The sequence below is a fragment of the Ambystoma mexicanum genome, chromosome 10, assembly GCF_040938575.1.
Source record: "Ambystoma mexicanum isolate Mex_15411 chromosome 10, UKY_AmexF1_1, whole genome shotgun sequence".
NCBI classification, from domain to species: Eukaryota; Metazoa; Chordata; class Amphibia; order Caudata; family Ambystomatidae; genus Ambystoma; species Ambystoma mexicanum.
In genome coordinates this window covers 895056691-895078752 of record NC_090932.1, presented here as the reverse complement: position 1 = coordinate 895078752, position 22062 = coordinate 895056691, and the positions used below count along the sequence as shown (strand labels likewise).

The window sequence follows — 22062 nt, the reverse complement described above, 5'->3', positions numbered from 1 at the left end:
CCAGAAGGGCGACTGGCTCAGCGTTGTGGACCTTCAGGACGCGTATATGCATATCCTGATCTGGAGCCTGCATTGGAAATATCTGCGGTTCTCCCTGGGAGAGGAGCACTTCCAATTCTGAGTGCTCCCTTTTGGTCTCAGCTCAGCGGCGCTGCGTGTCTTCATGAAGATGATGTCGGTCACTGCAGCTTTTCTTCGGCTACAGGGTATTTATGTGTATCCATATTTGGAAGACGGGCTTCTGCGCAGTGCTTGTACAGTGAAAGCCTCAAGCAACCTTCAGTCTCTCCTCCAGCTCCTTTTCTGCCTTAGGCTGTCGGTGAACTGGCGGAAATCCTCCATGACGATCTCTCAGGACCTGATATTCCTGGGTTTCCGTTGGAACACGATCGACTGCAAAGTGTACCTGACTATCGACTAGATGGCGGATCTGTTGAACATTTGCCAGGTTTTCATTCAGTCAGAGAGCATGTCGGCCTGGTGGTTCCAGAGGCTTCTATGCCTCATGGCCTTGTGCGTGCTTTCTCTTCCCCTTGCTCGTCTCAAGATGCGATTCATGCAGATGGCTCTTCAGAGCTCCTGGCTTCAGGCAGTGGACCCGGACATCAAAATGGTTCCGGCTCCACCCTGCATGATAACAGATCTCCTACGGTGGTCATCTTCCAGCAATCTGTTGGTGGGTGCTACTTTTCAGGAGCCCTCCCCTCAAACGACCATTACGACAGACTCCTCCCTTATTGGGTGGGGCGCAACATTGGATCATCTTAAGGTTTTCGACCTATGGTCGCCTCAGGACAGTTTCACATAAATTATCTGCAGCTCTTGGCGATTTTCCTGGCGCTCAAAGCTTTCAAGCCAGTGATTGTGAACAAAGTGGTCCGCATCCGCACAGACAATGCAGTATCCATGTTTTACATCAACAAGCAGGGGGGGTAGCAGATCACCTCCCCTTGTAGATCTAGCCATTCAGATTTGGGAATGGGCCATTCAGCACAGTGTTTGGCTGCTGGCAGTGCACATTCCGGGCTAACTTAATGTGACTGCAGACTCTCTCAGCCGACAAGCAGTGGTCAGCTACGAGTGGGAAATGAACACAGAGATCCTCTCTGACCTTTTTCGCCATTGGGGCACTCCAGAAGTGGACCTGTTTGCGACGTCATCAAACAGGAAACTTCCTCTTTATGCTTCCAAGAACGGATTCGGAGCTTCTTCCCTTGGGTATGCTCTCGAAATTCTGTGGCACAACATGAGGGCCTACGCCTTCCTGCCTCTTCCTCTGATTTACTGGGTGCTATGCAAGCTCAGGAACACAATGACTTGCACTCTCCTGTTCATAACCTCTTGGTGGCCAGCCAGATTCTGGTTTTCAGAGCTTCAGCATCTGCCAGTGTGCTCACCGATCAGGCTTCTGCTGACCCCCGACCTGCTTCACCAGAGCAATCAGCAGATGTGGCACCCCTCCCTACAATCATTCAGCTTGGCGGCCTGGTGCCTGAGTTCAAATACTTAGAGAGTTTCAACTTGTCTGCAGATAATATGCGTATTATCCAGGCAGCTAGAAAACCTTCGACAAGGTCTCAGTATAGGAGCAAGTGGCTCTGGTTCTGTCACTGGTGTTTAGCTAAGCAGCTGGACCCCAGAGATGCTACCATCGACACAGCCCTGTCTTTCGTTTCTCATCTGGCTACTGCAGGCATACATGTCTTGTCTTGTAGGACTTATTTGTTGGCTAACGCTGCTTACCTGTCCACGGACACTTGCTCTTTTTCATTGACAAACCCTGTCATTAAAAGACACTTTGCAGGTCTATTGAATCTTTATCCACCAGTGCGCAACCCGCATCCTAAGTGGAAATTGAATGTGGTCCTCACTGCCTTATGCCATAAACCTTTTGAACCCATGGCTACAGTGGACTTGAAGTTCCTGTCGTGGAAAATGGCTTTTCTGATTGCGGTGACTTCGGCAAGTCATGTAAGCGAGCTTCAGGCCTTGTCTGTAGAACATCCATTCCTTCTATTCCTCACCTTTCATAAGGATAAGGTTGTCCTCTGGACTAATCCTTCTTTCCTTCCAAAGGTGGTATCCGATTTTCATCTGAAGCAGTCTATTTCTTTACCCGTCTTCTTTCCGATCCGGCCTCAGATGCCGAGAGGGTATTGCACATTTTGGATGTCAGACGAGCGCTTAAGTTTTATTTGGACAGAACATCTAAACTTAGGAACTCTTCGCAGCTTTTTGTGACCTTTGGAGATCCGAAAGGAATGCCGGCCTGGAAAGCAACTATCTCCCGATGGATTGCTTCCTGTATATCAGAGGTGTATACCGTTCAGGGCCTTCAGCCTCCAAAAGGAATTGATGTCCATCGTGTGTGGGGCAAAGCGGCTGCTGTTGACTTCCTGAAGTATGTTCCCTGGGAAACCATTGCCAGAGCAGCTACGTGGGCTTACCCATCAGCTTTTTGTAAGCATTACTGCTTAGACCTGGGCTCCAGAGCCGATGCTCAATTCGGTCATGCGGTTCTTAAGAACCTCTTTCAGTAAAAGAATTTCATCTGCTTCTCACTGAGAGTGAGGTCCTGTTTCCACCCTCCTGGTCATCTGTTGTTCTCCTGCACATGTGGAGTTTGTGCCTGGCTGCTGACCATTCCATTAGGTAGGTGCACTTTCTGTGCATTACTGCACCTCCAGGGGAATTATTGATCCTGAAAAATCGAAATTGGAAAAAAAAGAGAAGAAAAAGAAAAAAAACAAAATGTGCATACAATTGTTGGAAAGAACTGTTTTATTTGGCATTTTCATCGTGCTGCCATTTTTTGAGCTTTTTGATACCTGTAGCTGCCTTGCTATTTTGAAAGCACAAGTTTTTTCCCACTATTGCCTGCTTATTTGATTGTTTTTTGGCCCTTCCAAGATGGCCACCTTGGTTTTCTTTGTTGTGTAGGCAGCCTGTGCTGAACCACCTCTCCCTGTGCTGCACTCCCATTGGTTGTTGAGTGTTTCCTTCCATCCAGTCAGGGACCGGCAGGCTTCAGCCGGCCCTCAGCAAAGGCCCACTTCTAAGGCCCCTGTCTGCTCCTTGTCCGCTTCCAGAATGCTAATTGAGGTCCTCCCTGCACCTTAACCACAATGATGCTGCCACCTCACTCCTCTAAGAAATCGGGACTGTCTTGACTTTGCCTCCTCCAGAACTATGGGTTAGTTCCCTCCTTATGGACTCACTCCTACTACCTTTGACTATCACTGTTCTTTCTGCTTGTTACTCCCATGTTGTCATCCTGATGCACAGTGCTTCCTAAAACCCTTTGCTAACATCCGATTCAAAGATTGAAAAGTCAAATCGTGCTGTTTTTGCTTTGTGCTAAAAAGTCAAATCTTGCTGTTTTTGCTTTGTTCTGAAAAGTCAAATCTTGCTGTTTTTGCTTTGTTCTAAAAAGTCAAATCTTGCTGTTTTTGCTTTTTGCTAAAAAGTCAAATCTTGCTGTTTTTGCTTTGTGCTAAAAATTCAAATCTTGCTGTTTTTGCTTTGTGCTAAAAAGTCAAATTTTGCTGCCCATTGCCAAATTCTCTGTATTTTGCTTGTATACTGTTTCTTCTCTGTAACTTGCCAGCCCAGTGACCTCACCACTCTCTTTTGTCCCACACCTACCTGCCTTGCCCCCCCCCCAGTATCTCCATCCTCTCCTCGCTTCAACCCCATTGGCGCTTTCTGTTTCTCCCATCTTTTCCAACTGCTTCTCCATTGACTATCCTTCCCTTCTCACTAAGTCTGGTAGGAAAAAGTTTGAAAAGGATATCTTGGCCTCTAACCCTGGTCTTCCTATCGCTGACACCTACTCCAATGCTTCCACCAGACAGACCCTCACCGACATTTTCTTTGTCGTTCCTTCGCCAGATTTATGGACTCCTCATATGGTCTCTGTGCTCTGCCCTATCTCCTTCTCCCATTAATGGAGGCACTTGCTGGGAAGTTCTCATGGCTTCCTTCAACTCCTCTAAAGTCATCATTAATGTCTACCTAAATGGCACTGTCATGGTCCAAGGCCCTCAGGCTAATCTCCTCCTCTTTGATAGGCGCTTCCCTCGCCTCATCAATTTCCTCTCATCTCCTGCTGTCCCCTCCCCTCCTCCTGTGGCTACCTTGCCCTCTCTCTCCTCCTCCTCCTCCTCTGCTCCTCCTGGGGCTTTTTCTCCTCTGCAAGGCGTACCTCTGATCTGTACCCCTCCCCGGAAGGTATTTAAGGCTGGCAACCTTCTTCATATGGCCACTCTCAACACTCGCTCTGCTGTCAAACACACCTCTGACATCTGCCACCTCCTTGAAGAATTAGACCTTGATGTCCTTTGTCTTACTGAGACATGGTTCATGGCCAGCTCTGTCACGAGCTTTGACACTCTCCTTCTTGCGGGCTACAAGATCCTCTCAGCACCCAGATCCTCCTGGTCCAGTGGGGGAGTAGCCCTGATCTTTCCTGAGTGGATTCCTGCCTCTATCATTCCCACTCAGACCTACTCCTCTTTTGAATGCCTTGTCTGTAGGCTTTCTCTCTCACCTACCCATTCTCTTACTGTGGTTACCATCTACCGGCCTTCTGGTCAAATCACCTCACTTCTCTCTGAGTGGGCAGACATCTCCTCCTCCCTCCTGCCCTCTACCACTCAACTTCTCCTCCTCGGTGACCTCAATATACATTTAGACTCTCCTTGCTCGTCCTCTGTACTCTTCCGTGACCTCTGCGACTCACTCTCCCTGTCCATCCTCCCCTCTGGCCCGACTCACTCTGCAAGGCACACACTCGATGTCTTGATCTCCTCTGACCTCTCCCTCTCCATCCCTCTGACCACTCCTCTCTCCTGGAGCGATCACTCCCTCCTCTCCTCTCATCTCTCCCTCTCTTCCCCCCAAGCCAAGCCTACCCCAACACTGCCACCTACCTTCTCGGACATCCGGCCCATGAAGCGTGTGTCAGTTGAGGCTTTTGCCACCACTTTCACTCCAGCCAATGAATGAAACTGGGGTAATCATTCATCAATGCCTTCCAATTCTACATGTAAGCACCCTACCGCCTACTACTACCATCTAAAAATTGGCAACTTCACTCAACAAAACATAATGGGGGTAAAAGTACTCCCAACACCAAAATAAGTAACTGACACTTACAAGGATGCCCCCTGCTATCACCCATTTAGCTTCACAGATCTGTTTGGTTCAGTCTAGCCAGCAGAGTACTGTAACAGGAAGGAGTATTACTACCAGATCTGAAGAGGAACTTTTGGATTACAAAAATATTCTTTCAGTATTAAAATATATTTATACTTGCATAAAAATACATACACTGAAAATGTGAATTCGTTTTTATTCTGTGATAACCACTTTATTTCCATCTTCAACTTAAAAAAATATGGAATAACATACTCTTACTTCATATCTTATCTGGAGCCCTGCTGCCTTCTCCAAGTGTCGTGTCCAATACTCTACAATACCAGCGCTCTGGTTGGTAAGCACATACATGCTTACATACATTTATATGCAGCACATGCTGTGCGGGATTACATCACTGATTCCATTTATGAAAGGCCTTTCATTCTTAAAATAGTCTCTAAGCTTAACTGATGCATAGATTCAGACATGGGTACACAATTTCCCAATAATAAGATACATTCTGTTTGGTGATTGTATACAAGTTAAAAAGTAAATTGTTTTTACAACCCAGCCACTGATTACCTAGTTTAAACATGAATCTGTCCATAAAAAATGTTCTGTCTTTTGTCTACAGTTGCCAAGGAGCTGCGCTACTGAGTGTTCTGGAAATAGTCTTTCCTTCAAACACAGTGAGTGCCTACATTTGGACCATGGTAGACAACCATTGTCCTTTTACTTATTGTTGCTCTATTCCTTTCGTTTTTTCAAATTTGCTTTTCTTTTTTTAATGTGCCTACATTTATTTTCTTGTTGCGGGTGGGCTCTGTATAATCACAGCCACTTGGTAGGTGGTCACTTTGCACTCAAGTAACTAAGATTGAAAAGTAGAGCACTGGCGGAGAGGTACAAACCAACCTCCTATTGAGGTTCCCTTCTAGTGGATCCAACTATTAAGCACCTTATTTTGATGTCTTTTGATTTATTTGTTACTTGGCCAAACCTGCTTAAAGAAATCTCACACTTTTCAATCATGAGTCCTGACAAGCCACAGTCTGCAAACTTGTAGAACTTAGAGGCTATGGATGTTGCATGGCTAGCCTGGAAACAATGCCTGCGATAGGTTCACATGATAATAAGAAGAGTGAATGAAGCTGGCTACCAGCTGCATTACAACGTAAAATACTAATGAGGCCCGAATGAATCCCTATCGATTGTATCATGGAACTCACAAGCACACACACATTATTTCCAGGAAAAAGGGTTATATGAGACTATGGAGTTACACATGGTTGTCGCACTACAGGAAACTTGGTCCCTGGACATAGTATTTGATGGTCGCAATACTATTCAAAAGATGGCTTATAATGGAAACGTGGAGATCCTATGGGTAACCTCATTCGTAGTGTAAAACACCACTGCCATGTGGAGGAGACCTTTGGCCCCTCAGACCATCTAATAGCTGGGCTAGTTAAGAGTGACTGGTTTGGCCCCTTTGCAAGCTTTCTGTGTAATCATATGTATGATCCTCCAGGGTTCTCCAAGCATGAAGAAATCAAAGCTATTGAAATGGACCTGTTGATCAATGTTAGCTGCAATAAAATATGGCTGTAGCGATACTCAGAGATTTCAATGCCAAGATTCCCTCTGTGGGTCCCTCGGTGGATGATATTAATAAGACGATGGCTTATGATACTAATGAAGCTACATTAATGCAGAATTGCAGTGATGCCAAAGGAAGGAGTTGTTATTAAGCCATAGTTTTACATGATGTATACATGTTGAACAGTAAAACAATGGGAGACATTACAGGTCAGTTCACTAGAGTATCTCACTGTTCGCCAACTACTATTGATTTTTGTTTTATGACTTATACACACATACTTTTTGCATTACGTTTTAAAACTGAGTACAGAGAAGATAGTGACCATTACCCCATGCTCATTAGCTTTTCTTTTGAGAATCCTCCCACCAGCTTTGACTCTTTTGGTACTTTAGACATTAACCTAACCCTCAATTGTCTCAGCTGGAATCGAAATAGGATAGACGTGGCAAGAAGAGCATTTGATGAAGCCATTTGTTCATTGATCAATGCATACAAGTGAAATGGCTCACCGACATGGAAATTATATTAATGTAGACATTGAATTCTTGTTTGGGCAACCTAACTACTTGGAAATATATAACAATATAATGAACAACATGGTGTTTAGTGTCACATCTCCAAACAGGAAAAATGGTATAGGACACATGACTCACTACAACCAATCTAAAGGACATTCGGGTGTCTATGATCCTGAGATTGCTGCTGCTCCAGGTAAAAAAATCAACTACATCAATGGACTCATTGGCAAGCTCACAGGTCTGTAATGACATCCATAGAGAGAGAACTATTTATCAGAAATGGCTCAGGTCACATCACAAAAAGAAGAAAAGGGAACCTTGGGAACAACTAGTCGAAATTAGTAAATCCAACGATGGCCGACCATTCTGAAAATTAGTAAAGGTTGGACAAGCTCATAATAATATTAGTGTGGGCATGTCCAAAGCACAATGCAAAGAACATATATATGACTCGAATGTTAGGACTCCAGTTAATAATGGCTATTAGTCTATTTTGACCCATAAATGGAACTTTCGTCACACCATTCATTACATTTTTGCCGTTATTAAGTAAATGAATGACTAGCGCCCCACGCCTGGATGGCACCTGCAGTGTCCTATTAAAAAATAATTCTAGTATCTGGGCCAAACTACGCCATATGCTATTCAGACATATTAGTAATACACACATTCTACACATTCTGATAAGTAGCTTGATCCAGAGCATCATCAATCCTATACCTAAGCGTGGCTCTAAGAACGGTGCTAACAACTATCATATCTTGGACACGCCTGATGCTCCAGCAAAAATCTGTGTTAGAATTCTATTAGCTGAATTAAATGAGTGGCTAAATACTAGAAAAGTCCTACCACTCTATCAAGCAGGATTCAGAAAAGGGTATACCACCTTGACCGAAATACTAGCCTTAACCACATCTATAGAGAGAGTTTGGATTCTGAACAATCGTTGTATGTTAGCTTGATTGACTTCAGCTCAGTGTTTGATATGATTAATCGAGAATGCCTGTGCTCGATTAACGGCAAATACTCTCCTGTGCAAATACTCATTAGAGAATGTCTTAGTGATTAACATTAATCAGACTAATATCATGTGCTTCCCATATAAGTGCAAATATTAGAGAATCAGCTTCACTTGAAAGATCAATGATACTCCTGTAGATTGTGTGGCTAACTATAAATATCTGAAGGGTTTGAAATTGAGGGGAGCTGGGAGCTATTTAGCTCATGCTTGTTGCCTAGAAGAGCCTAGTTAGCGTGATACCAATATCTACCAGGAGATACTTTTAGCTCCCTTGGCCAATTGATGCCAAACAAACACACCTATGTGAATTGCATCTGTGCATTTGAGATACCTATAAAAAGAATGACTCCTCATCTACACAACATGTAAAGCATAAGGGGTCATAAGTAATGGATGAAATGATATGTTTGCACCTTATGTGGATGTTAGATTTGTGGAACACTATGTAGTAGCTCCTCCTTCCCAGGGGTAGCTCCTGGTTGCTGCCAAATGCTAGATACCCAGGAACTACTTTTTGCACCTGCTTATCCAATTATTTTTGATCTCTGATCAGAGGATTTTCTTGGAGCGTAATCTATAATGGTAATCCCATTTAAAATACATCACTAACTCAATACATCGTCACATTGGAGCAATTATATTTTTCCTACTCTAATTGTGGATATTCACTTATATTGCAATTACAAAGTAAAAATAAATGCCAATGATGGTAAATGGAGCTTAAGTGTGGGGGCGAAGCTGTATCAAGGAACTAATGAAACTGGAAAACTATTGCTTAAGAGCCATTACTGATATGCCTAAATGCTTACTAGCTATCTATCAGCGAATATAACTTGCCATCTGTTTCATTCAGTCGCAAATAACTAAGAAACAACTGAATCTGTATTTGAGATAACCTATTAAAAAACATTAGTCCTCATCTACACAACATGTAAAGCATAAGCGGTCTAGCTATCTATCTGCGAATAGAACTTGGCATCTGTTTCATTCCGTCGCAAATAACTAAAAAACAACTGAATCTGTATTGGATGATGATTAACTCTGAGCCTAATACACTGTGGGAATTGCTAGTTAGAGATCCTGAAACACTGGGGTGTTATACATGCACTGCATCAATCATATGCTACTACAAGTGGGATATATGTGGTGACAGGGCCATACTTTAACACCTTTTGGCACATCCCTACCTATATTTAAATCCATGGTCAAAAGGACAGTGGAGAATATAGACTGGGAACAAATTATGATTAATCTCTCCACGATCGCCCATAATAGAAACTATATCCCCCATATCATTGCTTATTATACGACCTAGAATTATCTGAAAGACTTCCCTAGTCATTTACGAGAAGAGAATATGTGATATATCAATTTAACATTGCAGAGTCGTTAGAAGTGATGGGGCAACAGCTGGACTAAACAGGGAATTAAGGAGATGCAGACTCTGTGGCATACCTTATTTGGAAACATGTAAGCATTTTGTTCTACATGTAACGCCCTGGTCTCCATACGTACAGATCACTGGTTTGCTTATGGGAACAAAATCCATCCAGAACGTGTCAAGAACAATTAAGACAAAGGTTGATGGAGGGTTATCACTGCACACTTATTTATCCTTTCACTAAATGTATGTTGTTAGCAACTTGAGCCATCTATCTATATATATAAAGCGCTTAGGTATGTTTCCGTACTCAGCTGCTGCAATTTGTCAGTGTTAAGCTGCCCTCTGCTGTCCAAATGGCAAAGTGGGTATTAAGTTGCCCTCTGCTGTCCAAATGGCAAAGTGCACCGACTTCAACAATAGCTATCATTTCAACAAACAGAATGAGCATGGTTCTACATGGTCACCTTCACCTCCCACTATCGCAAACATTCGGAATAATTTCAAGTTACTTCTTTCCACCCCCACTTCTCTTCACACAGGGAACGGAGGTTCCAGTGTCAATTAACAGATAATTACCAGCTCAACGTTCCAGTCTCTAAAGAGTGAAAAGCTGGAGGATGAATGCCTCCTCACAAGCTAAAACTGAAAGTAGGTGCTGTAATTATGCTATTACACAATCTTATGCCATCACAAGGACTCTGCAATGGAACAAGGTTGACAATTAGGTGTCTACAAAGACACCTACAGAGGCCCGCGTGATTGATGGAACTTTTATTTATTTATTTATCTTTTACATTGGTATAGCGCACACAAACCTATGGGCATCAGGGCATTTTTTCCAGTTACGCAAGCCCAGATTTGGCATGGGCATAAGTGCAATAAACAGCATTACAGGCATTTGGTCATGGGGAACAATATGTGGCCATAGGAATATGACATAACTACAGAGATATAGTTACAGAAAGGTAACACAGCTACAGATTGCTAGAAAAGATACACAGATTAAGCCAGAACATCATAAAAATATTAAAAGTGCAGACAGCCTACGGTGGAGTAATATTATGTGAAATTATGTAAAGAACCAAGTATTGAGGTTTTTGCGAAAAACCCAGTATAATTCTTCCGCTCTGAGTGCAGGTGGGAGAGAGTTCACGTATTTGACAGTGTGAACTGGGAAACTGGTCCCTCCCGCTTTGGTTTGTTTGAACTTGGGTTGGATCAGTTTATGAGAATGTTGAGCTCTGGTAGGTCTATTGGAGTGTGCTTTATTAATGTTCTGTACTAGGTAAGGTGGGGCTGTGTTAGAGAGGCACTTGTAGGTGATTCAGAGAGTCTTGAGAATAAGATTTTGTCCTTGATGGCTAACCAGTGGGCAGCTCTTCGGCTGGCCGAGATGTGTTCAGCGTGTGGGATGTTGGTGGCGGTACGTAGGGCAATGTTCTGAATGGTTTGAAGTCTTTTTAGGTTGTGGGTAGATGTGCCGGCGAAGAGGACATTGTAGTAATCGAGTCTGGTGCCGATCACTGCCTGGGTGATGGTTAGGCAATTGTTTTTGGATAAGAATGGCCTAGCTGCATTGAGCAGTTCGGTTGAGTAGGCTGCTACGGAGGAGATGGCATTTACTTGCCGATCATGGAGAGAGTGGCATCTCTAGGCAGACTCCTAGACTTTTTACAGAAGGGGAGACAGGTATCACAGATCTGTCAATATTGAAGGTGGAGTATCGGGAGTCAAGGGTGTTTAGGGCTGCTGCCAGACCGACAATGAGGAGCTCTGTCTTCTCTTCATTGAGACAGAGGCCATGGGTTGCCATCCAGGCTTGGATCGTGGCGTAGGTAGTGCTGAGGGTGGAGGAATGTGTATGGTAAGACCTTGTGCGTGGGAGAAGACTCTGCGTGTTATCAGCATAATTAGTGGAGGCTATGCCGAGTGCGTCCAGGTGGTTATAGAGGGGCTTTTTGAAAATGTTGTACAGCGTATGTGAGACACAGGATCCTTGTAGGATCCCGCATCTGATTATGGATGGAGTGGCACAGGCATTGTCGGCAAAGACTTTCATTACTCTCTCTTCGAGGAAGGAGGAGATTCAGGTGGCAGCTTCTTGGGAGAAGGCAGCCGATGAGGTTAGGTGGTGGCATAAGATGTCGTGATCAACTAGATCGAAGGCCACAGATAGATCCAAGAGGAGAAGCATGGCCAGCTTCCCATTGTCTCTCTGGGAGTCTGAATTTTGAGGTTCAGGAGGGCAGACTCTGTGCCTGGCCTGGACGGAAACCAGATTGACGGGTGTCTAAGATTTGATTGTTTTCCAAGTGACATTGAATTTGTAGATAGGCTGCTCTATCTAGGATTTTTAGCAGGAATGGTTCAGTGGTGATTGGTCGGTAATTGTTGGTGATGGTAGGGTCAAGTGTGGTTTTTTTAAATAACGGGAGGACCTGGGCTTCTTTAAGGCAAGAGGGTACTGTGCCCATGTTGAAGGAAGCATTGATGAAGGCTGTGATGAAGAGGGCTAGTTCAAGGGCACAGTCTCTGATTAATGAAGCAGGGCAGATATCCCCTTTACATCTTGAGGGTTTTAGGCTTTGAAGGATGCTGGTGGTTTGCTGTATGGTGACATTATTTAAGCCGAACGGTGGGGCACCAGGAGTGTAAGCTGACAGTGTGTGCATGGGCAGAGATTGTTGCATAATGATTGCTTTTTTTGACTGGATTTTTTGTTTCAATGTCTCAATTTTGGTTAGTAGGGTGTTCTAAATGGTGTTGCACCAGGTAGAGTCTATGTTGATCATGGAGACTTGGGGGATTGGTGTTTCCAGTTCTTTGAGGGAGGTGAACAGTTCCTTGGAGTCTCAGCTAGCATTGGAAATCCTAGTGTTAAGGGGGAGGCCTTGGCAAGTAGAATAGCCTTTTTGTACTGGTTCAAGAGAATGGAAAAGGCACGTTTGGATGATTCAGATGGGGAGGTTTTCCAATTCGTCTCAGCTAGTCTTTTCTCAGCTCTGAGAGTGGCAAGCGTTTGAGTGTACCGGGCGTTAATGTGGACAGCTGGTTTTGCTTTTTTGGTGGCTACGGGTGCAATAGTATTGATGGCTTTAGTGAGAGCAAAAGCTACATATTATTCTCTTCCCATTAACAGTACGTATTCATAACAACAGGTCATTTCGCCAAAGAGGGGGAATAAAGTACATTTCGTAACTGGTAGGCTGCTTCAGCGAGGCGTCTTATCTGGCAGCCTTGGGACTTGAGCCAGCAGCTTCAGAACTTTGTACTTCTCAAAGAGGGAGGGCTACTGATGCCCATCTCCGAGGCCTGTGGCATTCCACAGAAGTGCTGCTGTTCTCTGCGACATTGCCTTCATGGCTTTTAGTTGTTGGGCCAGTCCTTTGGCAAGGCCAGTCCATTAGAATCCGATGCATCTCAAAGAAACTAAAAGAGTGCAGAATCAGAAATGTACCAGGTAACAAGGTGGGGTAGTGTTGTGCTAGGAGTGTTGGGTCTGTGGTTTCTAGGTTGTCCGGATTAAGGACGTTGAGGAATGGGATGAGGTTATCCTTCATGAGTTAGCGTTCATTGCCGGCAGAGGTGGATGGAGTAGGGTTGGTAAAGGGTTTGGGTGGTGGGCCTTCTGGGAGTGAGTATGTGATGATATGGTGGTCTGACCATAGGCATAGTGAGTTGGCTTTCCTTCCGCAACGCTGTCAAAACCAGGCTATTCGTATGACTGCATCCTTCTGCTAAAACTCAATGAAGTGACCTAATGATTAACCATTGCATGAACTGTCCACTGTCTCTCGTCAACTAGATGTGTAACTAAGAACTCCCAATTTTGGGAGCTACTAATATAACCTTAAATGAACCCTGCTTACAAACTGCATGTACCAGCGCCTCGATGCCTAAGGGCTATAGTGCGCTCTACAAATCTAAAAAAATAAAATTAAATATCTACTAGCCAGTCCAGGGTGCGACCCTTGTTGTGGGTCTGATTGTCTTTTTAAACAGTTCACTGTGGACATCCCTTTGTCGGGTTCACCTTTTGTCAACAAACTGTTAATCAAAACCTTAGAGTTTGCCCCTTTGCATCGGTATCCCTCCATTGGATTCACTCTTGCCGACTTTTGCCATTAATACGACCCTGGAGAAATATGGTAGAAGGCGTTTGAGGATCTGCTGTGTGGTATTATTCTGCATTGGGGATGCCTCGGGATATCGAGTTGCATAATCTATGATCACAAGGACATATTTATTGCATAACCTGGAAGTCTCTAGGGGACCAATTATGTCCATACCAATTCTTGAAAAGGGTATTTCTATAATTGGCAATGGGTTCCAAGGGGCAGGTAATGAGATGTGTGTGCTGGTCTTTTGACAAATTTTGCATTTCTAGATCAAGGTTTTGTTATCAGCGTGGATACCTGGCCAGTAAATCTTCCCACTAATACGCGCCTGGGTTTTAGATGGTCCTAAATGCCCCCAGGTAAGGTGATAATTGTGTTTTTACTAAGCCTTCTGGAGATGTTTCTCTTCTATAAAGCAATCTTTGTTTTAGGATGAAAAAGGGACTTCCCTTCTACAAGCCTTCTCGTTCTGGGATTGCTTGTAGAAAAGCTTCAGCAAGAGCAGGATCATTTTGCTGGGCGAAGGTTAGGTCGGGATAGATTGTGGGCTCTTCTCCCTTCCTTTCTTCATGTTAAGAGATTAATCAGCTTCCCCAAAGCCTAAGTCGCCTCTGCCTGTTTTGTCTAGTTCACTTTCTTTAAACTGAGGGAATAGAGCTTTTTCCAAAATTCCCTGGGCAATATGATCTCCCTGACGTACCTGAAAAGGGATCTCGCCATGATTCTGTAAGAGAACCGTCACATCTCCCCGGAAGTTGCGATCAATAACGCTTGCTAAGACGTCTATCCCGAACTTCCATGCTAGGCCAGATTTTGGGGCCAATCGTATGTAACACCCTGGAGGTGGTATTAAACACAAGTCCGTAGGAATCATTCCTCTTTTACCTGGGGGAATAATAGCTTCCCTACCATTACAGATATCAAACGCTATTGATTCCTTGGTGGTAATGGAAGGGTTAGAGGCTCTCTGACTAGGTTTTTGAAATTGTAGTGTTGCCCAATTAGTTTCACTTGAGTCGCAACCTACTTCTGACACCATGTGTAAGGATCTCATGGTGGCAACAGTAAAGAGAGACACAAGTGATCATAGTTCAAGGGTGTTTATTAAACTGTATATGCGGGTTGGAAAAACCCCTAATCTAAACCTAAATCTAAGATGGGAACAAGCTACGACCATCAAATACTAATAAGGCAGTCCTAGTGACGTCTTGTCAAATAAAAGGGCCTATACTAAAAATAACTTGCCAATCCTTACAACTAAATACAAAAGAGTGTGGGATGAGGTTCACAAGGAAGAAAGAAGTGTTTACAAATAATAAGTCAGGATGTGTTAGCGGGTGTCTCCTTTCCCCATGTTTTGAGCATGAGACAAGGCGTGACTCGTTCGAGCTTCTCCAGCACGAGACAACAGTTCTGCTTTCAGCAATCAGGACCTTCGCTGGTTAAGTCTCTTTTCTTACAAAAAGGTCTCTTGCCTCTGAGGACTTGATATGTTCCCAAAATAATATACAAAAGTTCAGTTTTACTTACACATTGGGTGATGCCTTTTCACCTCTGGGGCCACCTTTTCCGGGTTCAGACCCCTCTCGAATGTTAGCCTCAGGTTCAATACGGCTTTCTTCAATCAACTTCACTTATGGCATTCACAACTCTTAATGGGGGTCATTACAAGTTTGCCGGTCCGGGTATCGTAGTTCCCGGACCGGCAAAATACGAGTTCTACTCGCGTGTGCCATTACGGCCGCCAGGTCTGTCCTGGTGGCCAAACCGGCACCCGTGAGCAGAGCATGTCGGATGCACCGGCACCATTCTCAATGGTGCCGGTGCATCGGACCTCCCCATTCCCATTGAGCCCCATAGGGCTCAATGGGAATGGGGAGTCATGCATTCCAGCGCCCGCGAATGGGCAATTACCGGGTCTGGCTGGGCCGTAATGACCCGGTAATTGCCTATTCACGGGTGCTGGAAAAAAGTGCAAGTTTGGCGGCAGCCTGCCGGTTTTACCGGCAAGGCTACCGCCAAACTTTTAATGAGGTCCAATGTCTTTTTAAACAGTTCACTGTGGACATCCCTCTGTGGGGTTCACCTTTTGTCAACACACTGTTCATCAGGACTTTTGCCCCTTTCCATCGGTATCCCCCTGTCAGGTTCACTCTTGCCAACTTTTGCCAAACATACAGTTCCTTCTACTTTTCTTACAATGTAGGATTCACTTCCCTTAGCTTTACAATCATCTACCGGTCAAAGACTTTCGACTGTACAGAGGATTTTGCTCCCTGTGTGACCACCTTGACTCCTTTCTCACCCCATTCCCAAGGCCTGCTGGTAACCGTAGTTTCAACAATAGGGGAATCGCCCAGAGTTTCTCGAGTGAGCACCCAAGTGGTGCCGGATTCCACTACAGCTTTTCTGCCCTCTCGTATTAACAGTTCTTTGTACTTTTCTTCAATTAGCTGTTTGCTACTTTTGTTAAACACAGTACGGTTTCTTATCGGCTCTCTACTTGACTCACCAGGACTGATGAATCACTTGGCTTTCCTTGTCTCTGTAGTCAAGGACGGTACCACGGTAGCCGGCGTCTCTCCCTTGCTTGGCTATCAGTGGAGGAGGGCCCTTTTTACCATTGACATCTGCTGCAACACACTGGCTATTGTTTGCAGTCTTACAATTCTTTCTCTGGAGGTTTCACGGGTCTGGCTCAGAAAGGGCAAGGTTGCTTCTCTCCTTGTCACCCTTTCGGTTCTCGCCGACTTTCTCCTCTTAAACCGCTGTGCTTGGATAGCTCTCCTCATGCGGTCACCCTAGCTCGTATCATGCTCTTGTGCTCCACCTTTTATCCCTGTGGGGAAGGGAAAGGGCCGTAAGGTGTGCGTGATTCTGGTCAATTGCCTGACTTTACTTGACCCTTGTGTTGGGACATGTCAGGTAAATGGCTCTGGTGTAAGTCTGTTGTTTTTCGTAGTGTGCAAAAGTGTTTCTTTCGGAATGGGGCGGGGGAGTAGAGGGTTTGAGCATCCTACATGATAGGATGGGGAAACGGTCTTAAAGAAGAGTAATACCGCGTCTCACCCGTCGGTGTCCCACTTGCCCTCCCAGAGGACCCTCCATCCAGGTGATCCTCACTTACTGGTCCCCGTACTCACCCCCAGCAACTCGATCCAATAGCGATGGCCGTGTCCTGGCCACCTGGATGACAGATCCCCAGGGACTAGTCAGGGAGACACCTTCAGGTTTCGCACACTTCCCAATGTCAATGTATTTCTTTTGTTACATTTGATAATACTTCCTATCATGAAAGTGCCAACGTAGGTTTCTTCTAAAAATCCCATGACCTTGTTATTTGCACATTGAAAAGGCACTGTTTAGTGTGTATGGATACCAGATAGAAAAATGATTGCCTGCACAGGATGGCTGTATCAGGCCATAGAGCTCCAGAGCCTTAGTGATTGGTGGAGCTCGAGCCTGCCATCTATGCACACTTTGGTTCTTTCTTTAGAGAGACCCTCGAATTTGTTCTATAATGTAAGTATGTTTCAGATGTGTACAAGTGCCTACAAATCACAACATTGTTAAATGCATGTATAAAAGGAAAACATTTTTCAGTATGATTGAAATCTGAAATACACAGGATGGTCATATTTATGAAGTAATTAGTTGTGTTCTCTTACCCGTTTTAGAAAGCACGTTCCAAGTAAATCTGGGTTTTCTATGCAATTTGTCAACTCGTTCAGAAAAATTCTGGGGGGAGGAAGAAGGGAGAATTCCATAAATTGGTATTTTTAAATCTTAACTTTTCTTAATAACCATCATAACGTTCTTTGGACCTTTAAAATGTTAAGCTTGTGTTCATTTGCAAGTTTCCCTTGTGTGCCATTCAGTTAGAACCCTTACTTTAAGTAGTTTAGAAAGCAGTGGGCCTCATTACAACTGTGTCGGTCTGGAAACAACGGTGCCGGTAAGCATACCGGCACCGTTGTTTCCAGACAGGCACATTACAACTATGCGGGCGGGTGCCGGTTCGCCTGCCCGCCAGGGTCAGACCTCCCGGGTGGGACGGCACCTGCTCGCAGAGTTCTCACGGGAGCACCAACAGCGTTGTTAATGGTGCTGGTGTTCCCGTGCCCCATTCCCATGGAGTCCTTTTGGACTCCATAGGAATGGGGACTAATAAAATTACTGGCGCATGACTTTCCGGCCACTGGACTCGGAATAGCTCGGTGGCAGCCGGAAGTCAGGTGCCGGTCATTTTTTTCAGGTCCGGCGGCAATCCGCCTGTTTTTCCGGCAGGGTTACTGCCAGACCCATAGTGAGGCGCAATGACCTTTAAATTCATCAACACAAATCATTTTGATGCTCTTTGATATCCTTTGCGTGGTTACATACTATAATGACTCTTTAGGCTATAGCATCACAGAACTTTTATCTTGATGATCACACAGACGAGGATACATGTTAGATGTGACCTATTTTGAAAAAACCCAGATCTCACCAATCAAGTAACACAACTTGTTATTTATACCACTCACAAAGCACTTCTGTTCAGGACTTATCACTTTCAGACCTGCGAATCTGTGATTATATTAGAAAATGTATAATTGTCTACCCATGTCAGGGAAGACTATGGCCCCATTACAAGTATTCTAGAAAAATGCTGGTAATTCCGGTGTGCTAGTACTACTGTTTCTGGCAGGCATGCCGCTGGAATTACTACCACATGAAAGGTCTGCGAGAGCACGCACAACCACTTGCCTCAAACAGTAGTACCACTGTGCCGGAATGACCGATGTCGACACATAAATGCCAGTGTTTCCAGCAGAAATGTGTCAGAAACACTGATACCAGTAGCCAACTGCTGGAATCACTGGTTCCGATATTTCCGATGCCAGAATTTCTGGTGCTAGAATTACCGATACCGGAAATAGCGTCATTGCAGGAACAGGAAGCCCGCCGGTGGCCATTTAAAAAAACTCAGCCCACTTAAAATCCCCCAGTTCCTGCTCCCATCCACACCATCTGAGACTGCAGACATGCCAGGAAGTGGGACAATGTGGTTGCGAATGCAGAGGCCCTCTCCAGCACTGGTAATCACAGGACCAGCCAGAGGAGTAAGACGGCCATTTGGTAGGAGGTGTCCTACAAGGAGACAGCTGTGTAGACTGCCCCACTCACGCCACGTGACTGCCACAAGCGATGGGATGACTTGAGGCTGTGGGGCCGTAACAGCCTGGCCACCAATAAAGGGAATCTACTGTGACAGAGAAAGGACCAGTGGCATCCCTGACGCTGATGCCGTGGGAGGAGACGTGCACCTCCAGCTTGCACATGGAGGGCATCAAGGGAATCGGGGCAGCAGGGGCCGGAGCTGGGACTCAAGGCAGTGGTGATAAGTACAACAAACCCCATGTAAGTGCCAATTTCGAGTCCAAATAAATGCATCCCTAGGCAGAGAAACACTAAATGGGCAAAGGAACAATTCCAACACATGTCAATCACACCCAATGGGCCAATCACACACACATACATACAAGGGATTGCGGACCGATGTAGCCATGCACAAGCATTATAGCCAAAATGTACTGCCCCAGACATCGACATATGAGTGCCCATGTGTGCCAAGGGAGAACAGGACAGGAATCATAGTCCCACCGCACACACAACAACACGCAACCTTGGCAGACCAACAGACAGTGTGCACTCCCACCACCCACGTGTAGAAGCACACGTGTAGAAGCACACATTGGTGGTCATTACAAGTGAGGCGGTAAGGGGTTAACGGCGCTGGTAAAGGTGTCAGAGCCGTCAACCCCTTACCGCCTCATTACGAGTCTGCTCGCGGGAGCCTGCTAAGGATGCCTGGTTTTACCAGGCGCCCTTAGTGGGTCCCGCGAGCAGACCAGGGTGCTAACAACGGGCCCGTTATTAATGGGCCTGTTGTTAGCACCCTCCCCATTGAGCCCTATGGGGGCTCAAATGGGAATCGGGATGGGTTCCTTGAATAAGGAATTACCGGGCCCTCCAAGGTCGGAATGGCCCGGTAATTCCTCATTCGAGGAACCCGGACCCGGTACCCGGTAAGTTGGGTAGCCATGCCGCCAATAGCGGCATGGCTACCTCCAAACTTGTAATGACCCCCATTGTAGCAAACAGACCAAACAAGCAGCATGACACGAGTAGGAAACACTCAATGTACCATGAGTGTAATGTAAGCCCGCAGATGTGACTCCCAGACAACTACCAGCATGCTCATCTCACGCCAACAGGTACATCCTCCGATGGTGACAGACATGTGGCTGGACCGTTGTCAGGCTCAGCACGTTCAGTCCACACCACGGCCACCTCCTGCACCAGCAGAGCCACCGCCTGTACCAGCACAGCCACCTCCTGCGCCAGCTCGGCCACCTCCTGCGCCAGCACCACCTCCTCCTCCTCCTGCACCAGCTCCACTACCACAACCAGCTGTGCCACCGCCAGCTACCTCAAAACCAAACTTGTGGTCAGTGGCTCCACCGTCCTTCCTGTGCCCTCCACACCACCTTGGGCTCACCAGTCAGCAGGCTAATGTGGTTGGTACAGCACATCAGAGGAGGACCACACCCCTACCACATCAGAGGAGGACCACACCCCCTACCCAACCCCATTGTTCAGCCCGGCAATATAGCACATCCCCCCTCAGCCACCCATGCCCAACATCTGGGACATGGATGTCCGGCTCCGTGCAATCGAGGACCGGCACGGGGCAATGACAGAATTGGCCCAGCAGCAGCTCAATGAGCTGCGGCTGCTGTAGGAATGTATACAGGTCAGCAGCGGCAAGAGTGCATGGGCACAGGGACCTACCTCTGCTGCCCTGGCACAAAGCGTCTGCAAGGAGAATTGGGGGATCTCTGACATGGCTGAGTCCCTCATCCACACCCTGCAGTTCACCCTAGAGCACTTGGGGGTCCAGTGGTCTGACCTGACCTCAACCATCAACACCCCTGGGAGCTTGCAGCAGGGCAGCCCAAGACACCACTCCCAGCGGATTTCCTCTACACCTGGGCCATGCAAGGTCACTGTGACTAAGATGCAGAGAAAATGACTCTTGGAGTGACACTGTTATTTTTTACTTCGGGGTGTTTGGGGTGTGTGGGGAGTGGAGAGGACTTATGAGGAACGGGGTATGTGGAGAGGGTGTGTGTGGGGAAGGAGTGTGGGGACACTGAGGGGTTTGTGGGGATGGGGTGTGTGGACAGGGGGCATTGGGAGGGGGCACAAGGTGTTCTATTTAGAATATAATTACAACACATAATAGTTTACACTTGAAGCAATAAGTGGACATTCCTTATTGTGGTGCAGTATTTATTGTGTGTGAGCATCATATGCACAAACCTAGTCATCAGACACACTGATGGAAACCCAGTCACTCTACAAAAAGGTCATTACAGTGACCAATTCTTTTATCATCATCATAGATTTGAGTTCTTAATTAACAAAACATATTATTCAAAATCATAAATGCTAAAAAGCAGTATATACTTTTCAACATACACTTTTATAAAGATGGGAACACTCTTGTGTTCATGATTCCAATGTGTCAACCATATGAAATTCAAATTAGCCTTCCTCTAAATTTCTTGTATGAAAGAGTCAACATCAAGCAGTGTAATCAACACCATAGGATCACGTCTCTGCCTCGCCAAATGCATCACCTGCTGCACGTTCGAAGGAAAGTTATAATTTAACAGCACCCGGCACTAAAGAGCATTTCTTGAAATATTGTAATTTATATTCAGTGAAGACATACAGGTGTAGTGTTCATGAATTTGCCTAAATACAGCAGTAGGATTAAAAGACATCAGTAATTAAATGTTTTTCTATTTTAAAATATTTGCGCAACTGGAATCAGAATGAGCACCTGTGTCAATAGATGCCAAAAAAGGACATTAGGCTCATCTGCGGTTTTATGTCAAAGAGGTGACTAGTCTTCCTAGACTTCTGCAGAAGAAAGAACATCATCTTCTGAACTATTCTTTTGTTTCTGGAATTGCACCTGAAGAATTAAGGTAGCCTACGTAACCTGCTCCTTCAGAAACCACAGGCTGACCCCACGGCCGTGGCCAACTTTAGACCAATCTCAGACTTCCTCTTCCTGGTCAAACTGCTATAGAGTAATTACTAAACGGCCTCAGGGATACAATGGAAATCATTGCCTATTAGGCCAACCACTAGACAAGTTTCATTGTCTGCTTGGAACTATGTCTGTGGTGACTTCTGTTCTCAATGTGTGTGACAATGGGGCT

At 45.5% G+C, this 22062-nt stretch overlaps 1 protein-coding gene across 9 annotated transcripts in view; it reads right to left on the bottom strand.

Annotated features, from left to right (window-relative positions):
• MCF2L2 (MCF.2 cell line derived transforming sequence-like 2) overlaps nt 1-22062 on the bottom strand; it is a 3251461-nt gene that overhangs the window by 977267 nt on the left and 2252132 nt on the right. For all 9 annotated transcript variants that reach the window (XM_069618639.1, XM_069618638.1, XM_069618642.1 and 6 more), the window contains exon 18: nt 17452-17521. In XM_069618639.1, coding sequence (XP_069474740.1) covers nt 17452-17521 — 70 coding nt within the window. The remainder of the gene's footprint in view (nt 1-17451; nt 17522-22062) is intronic.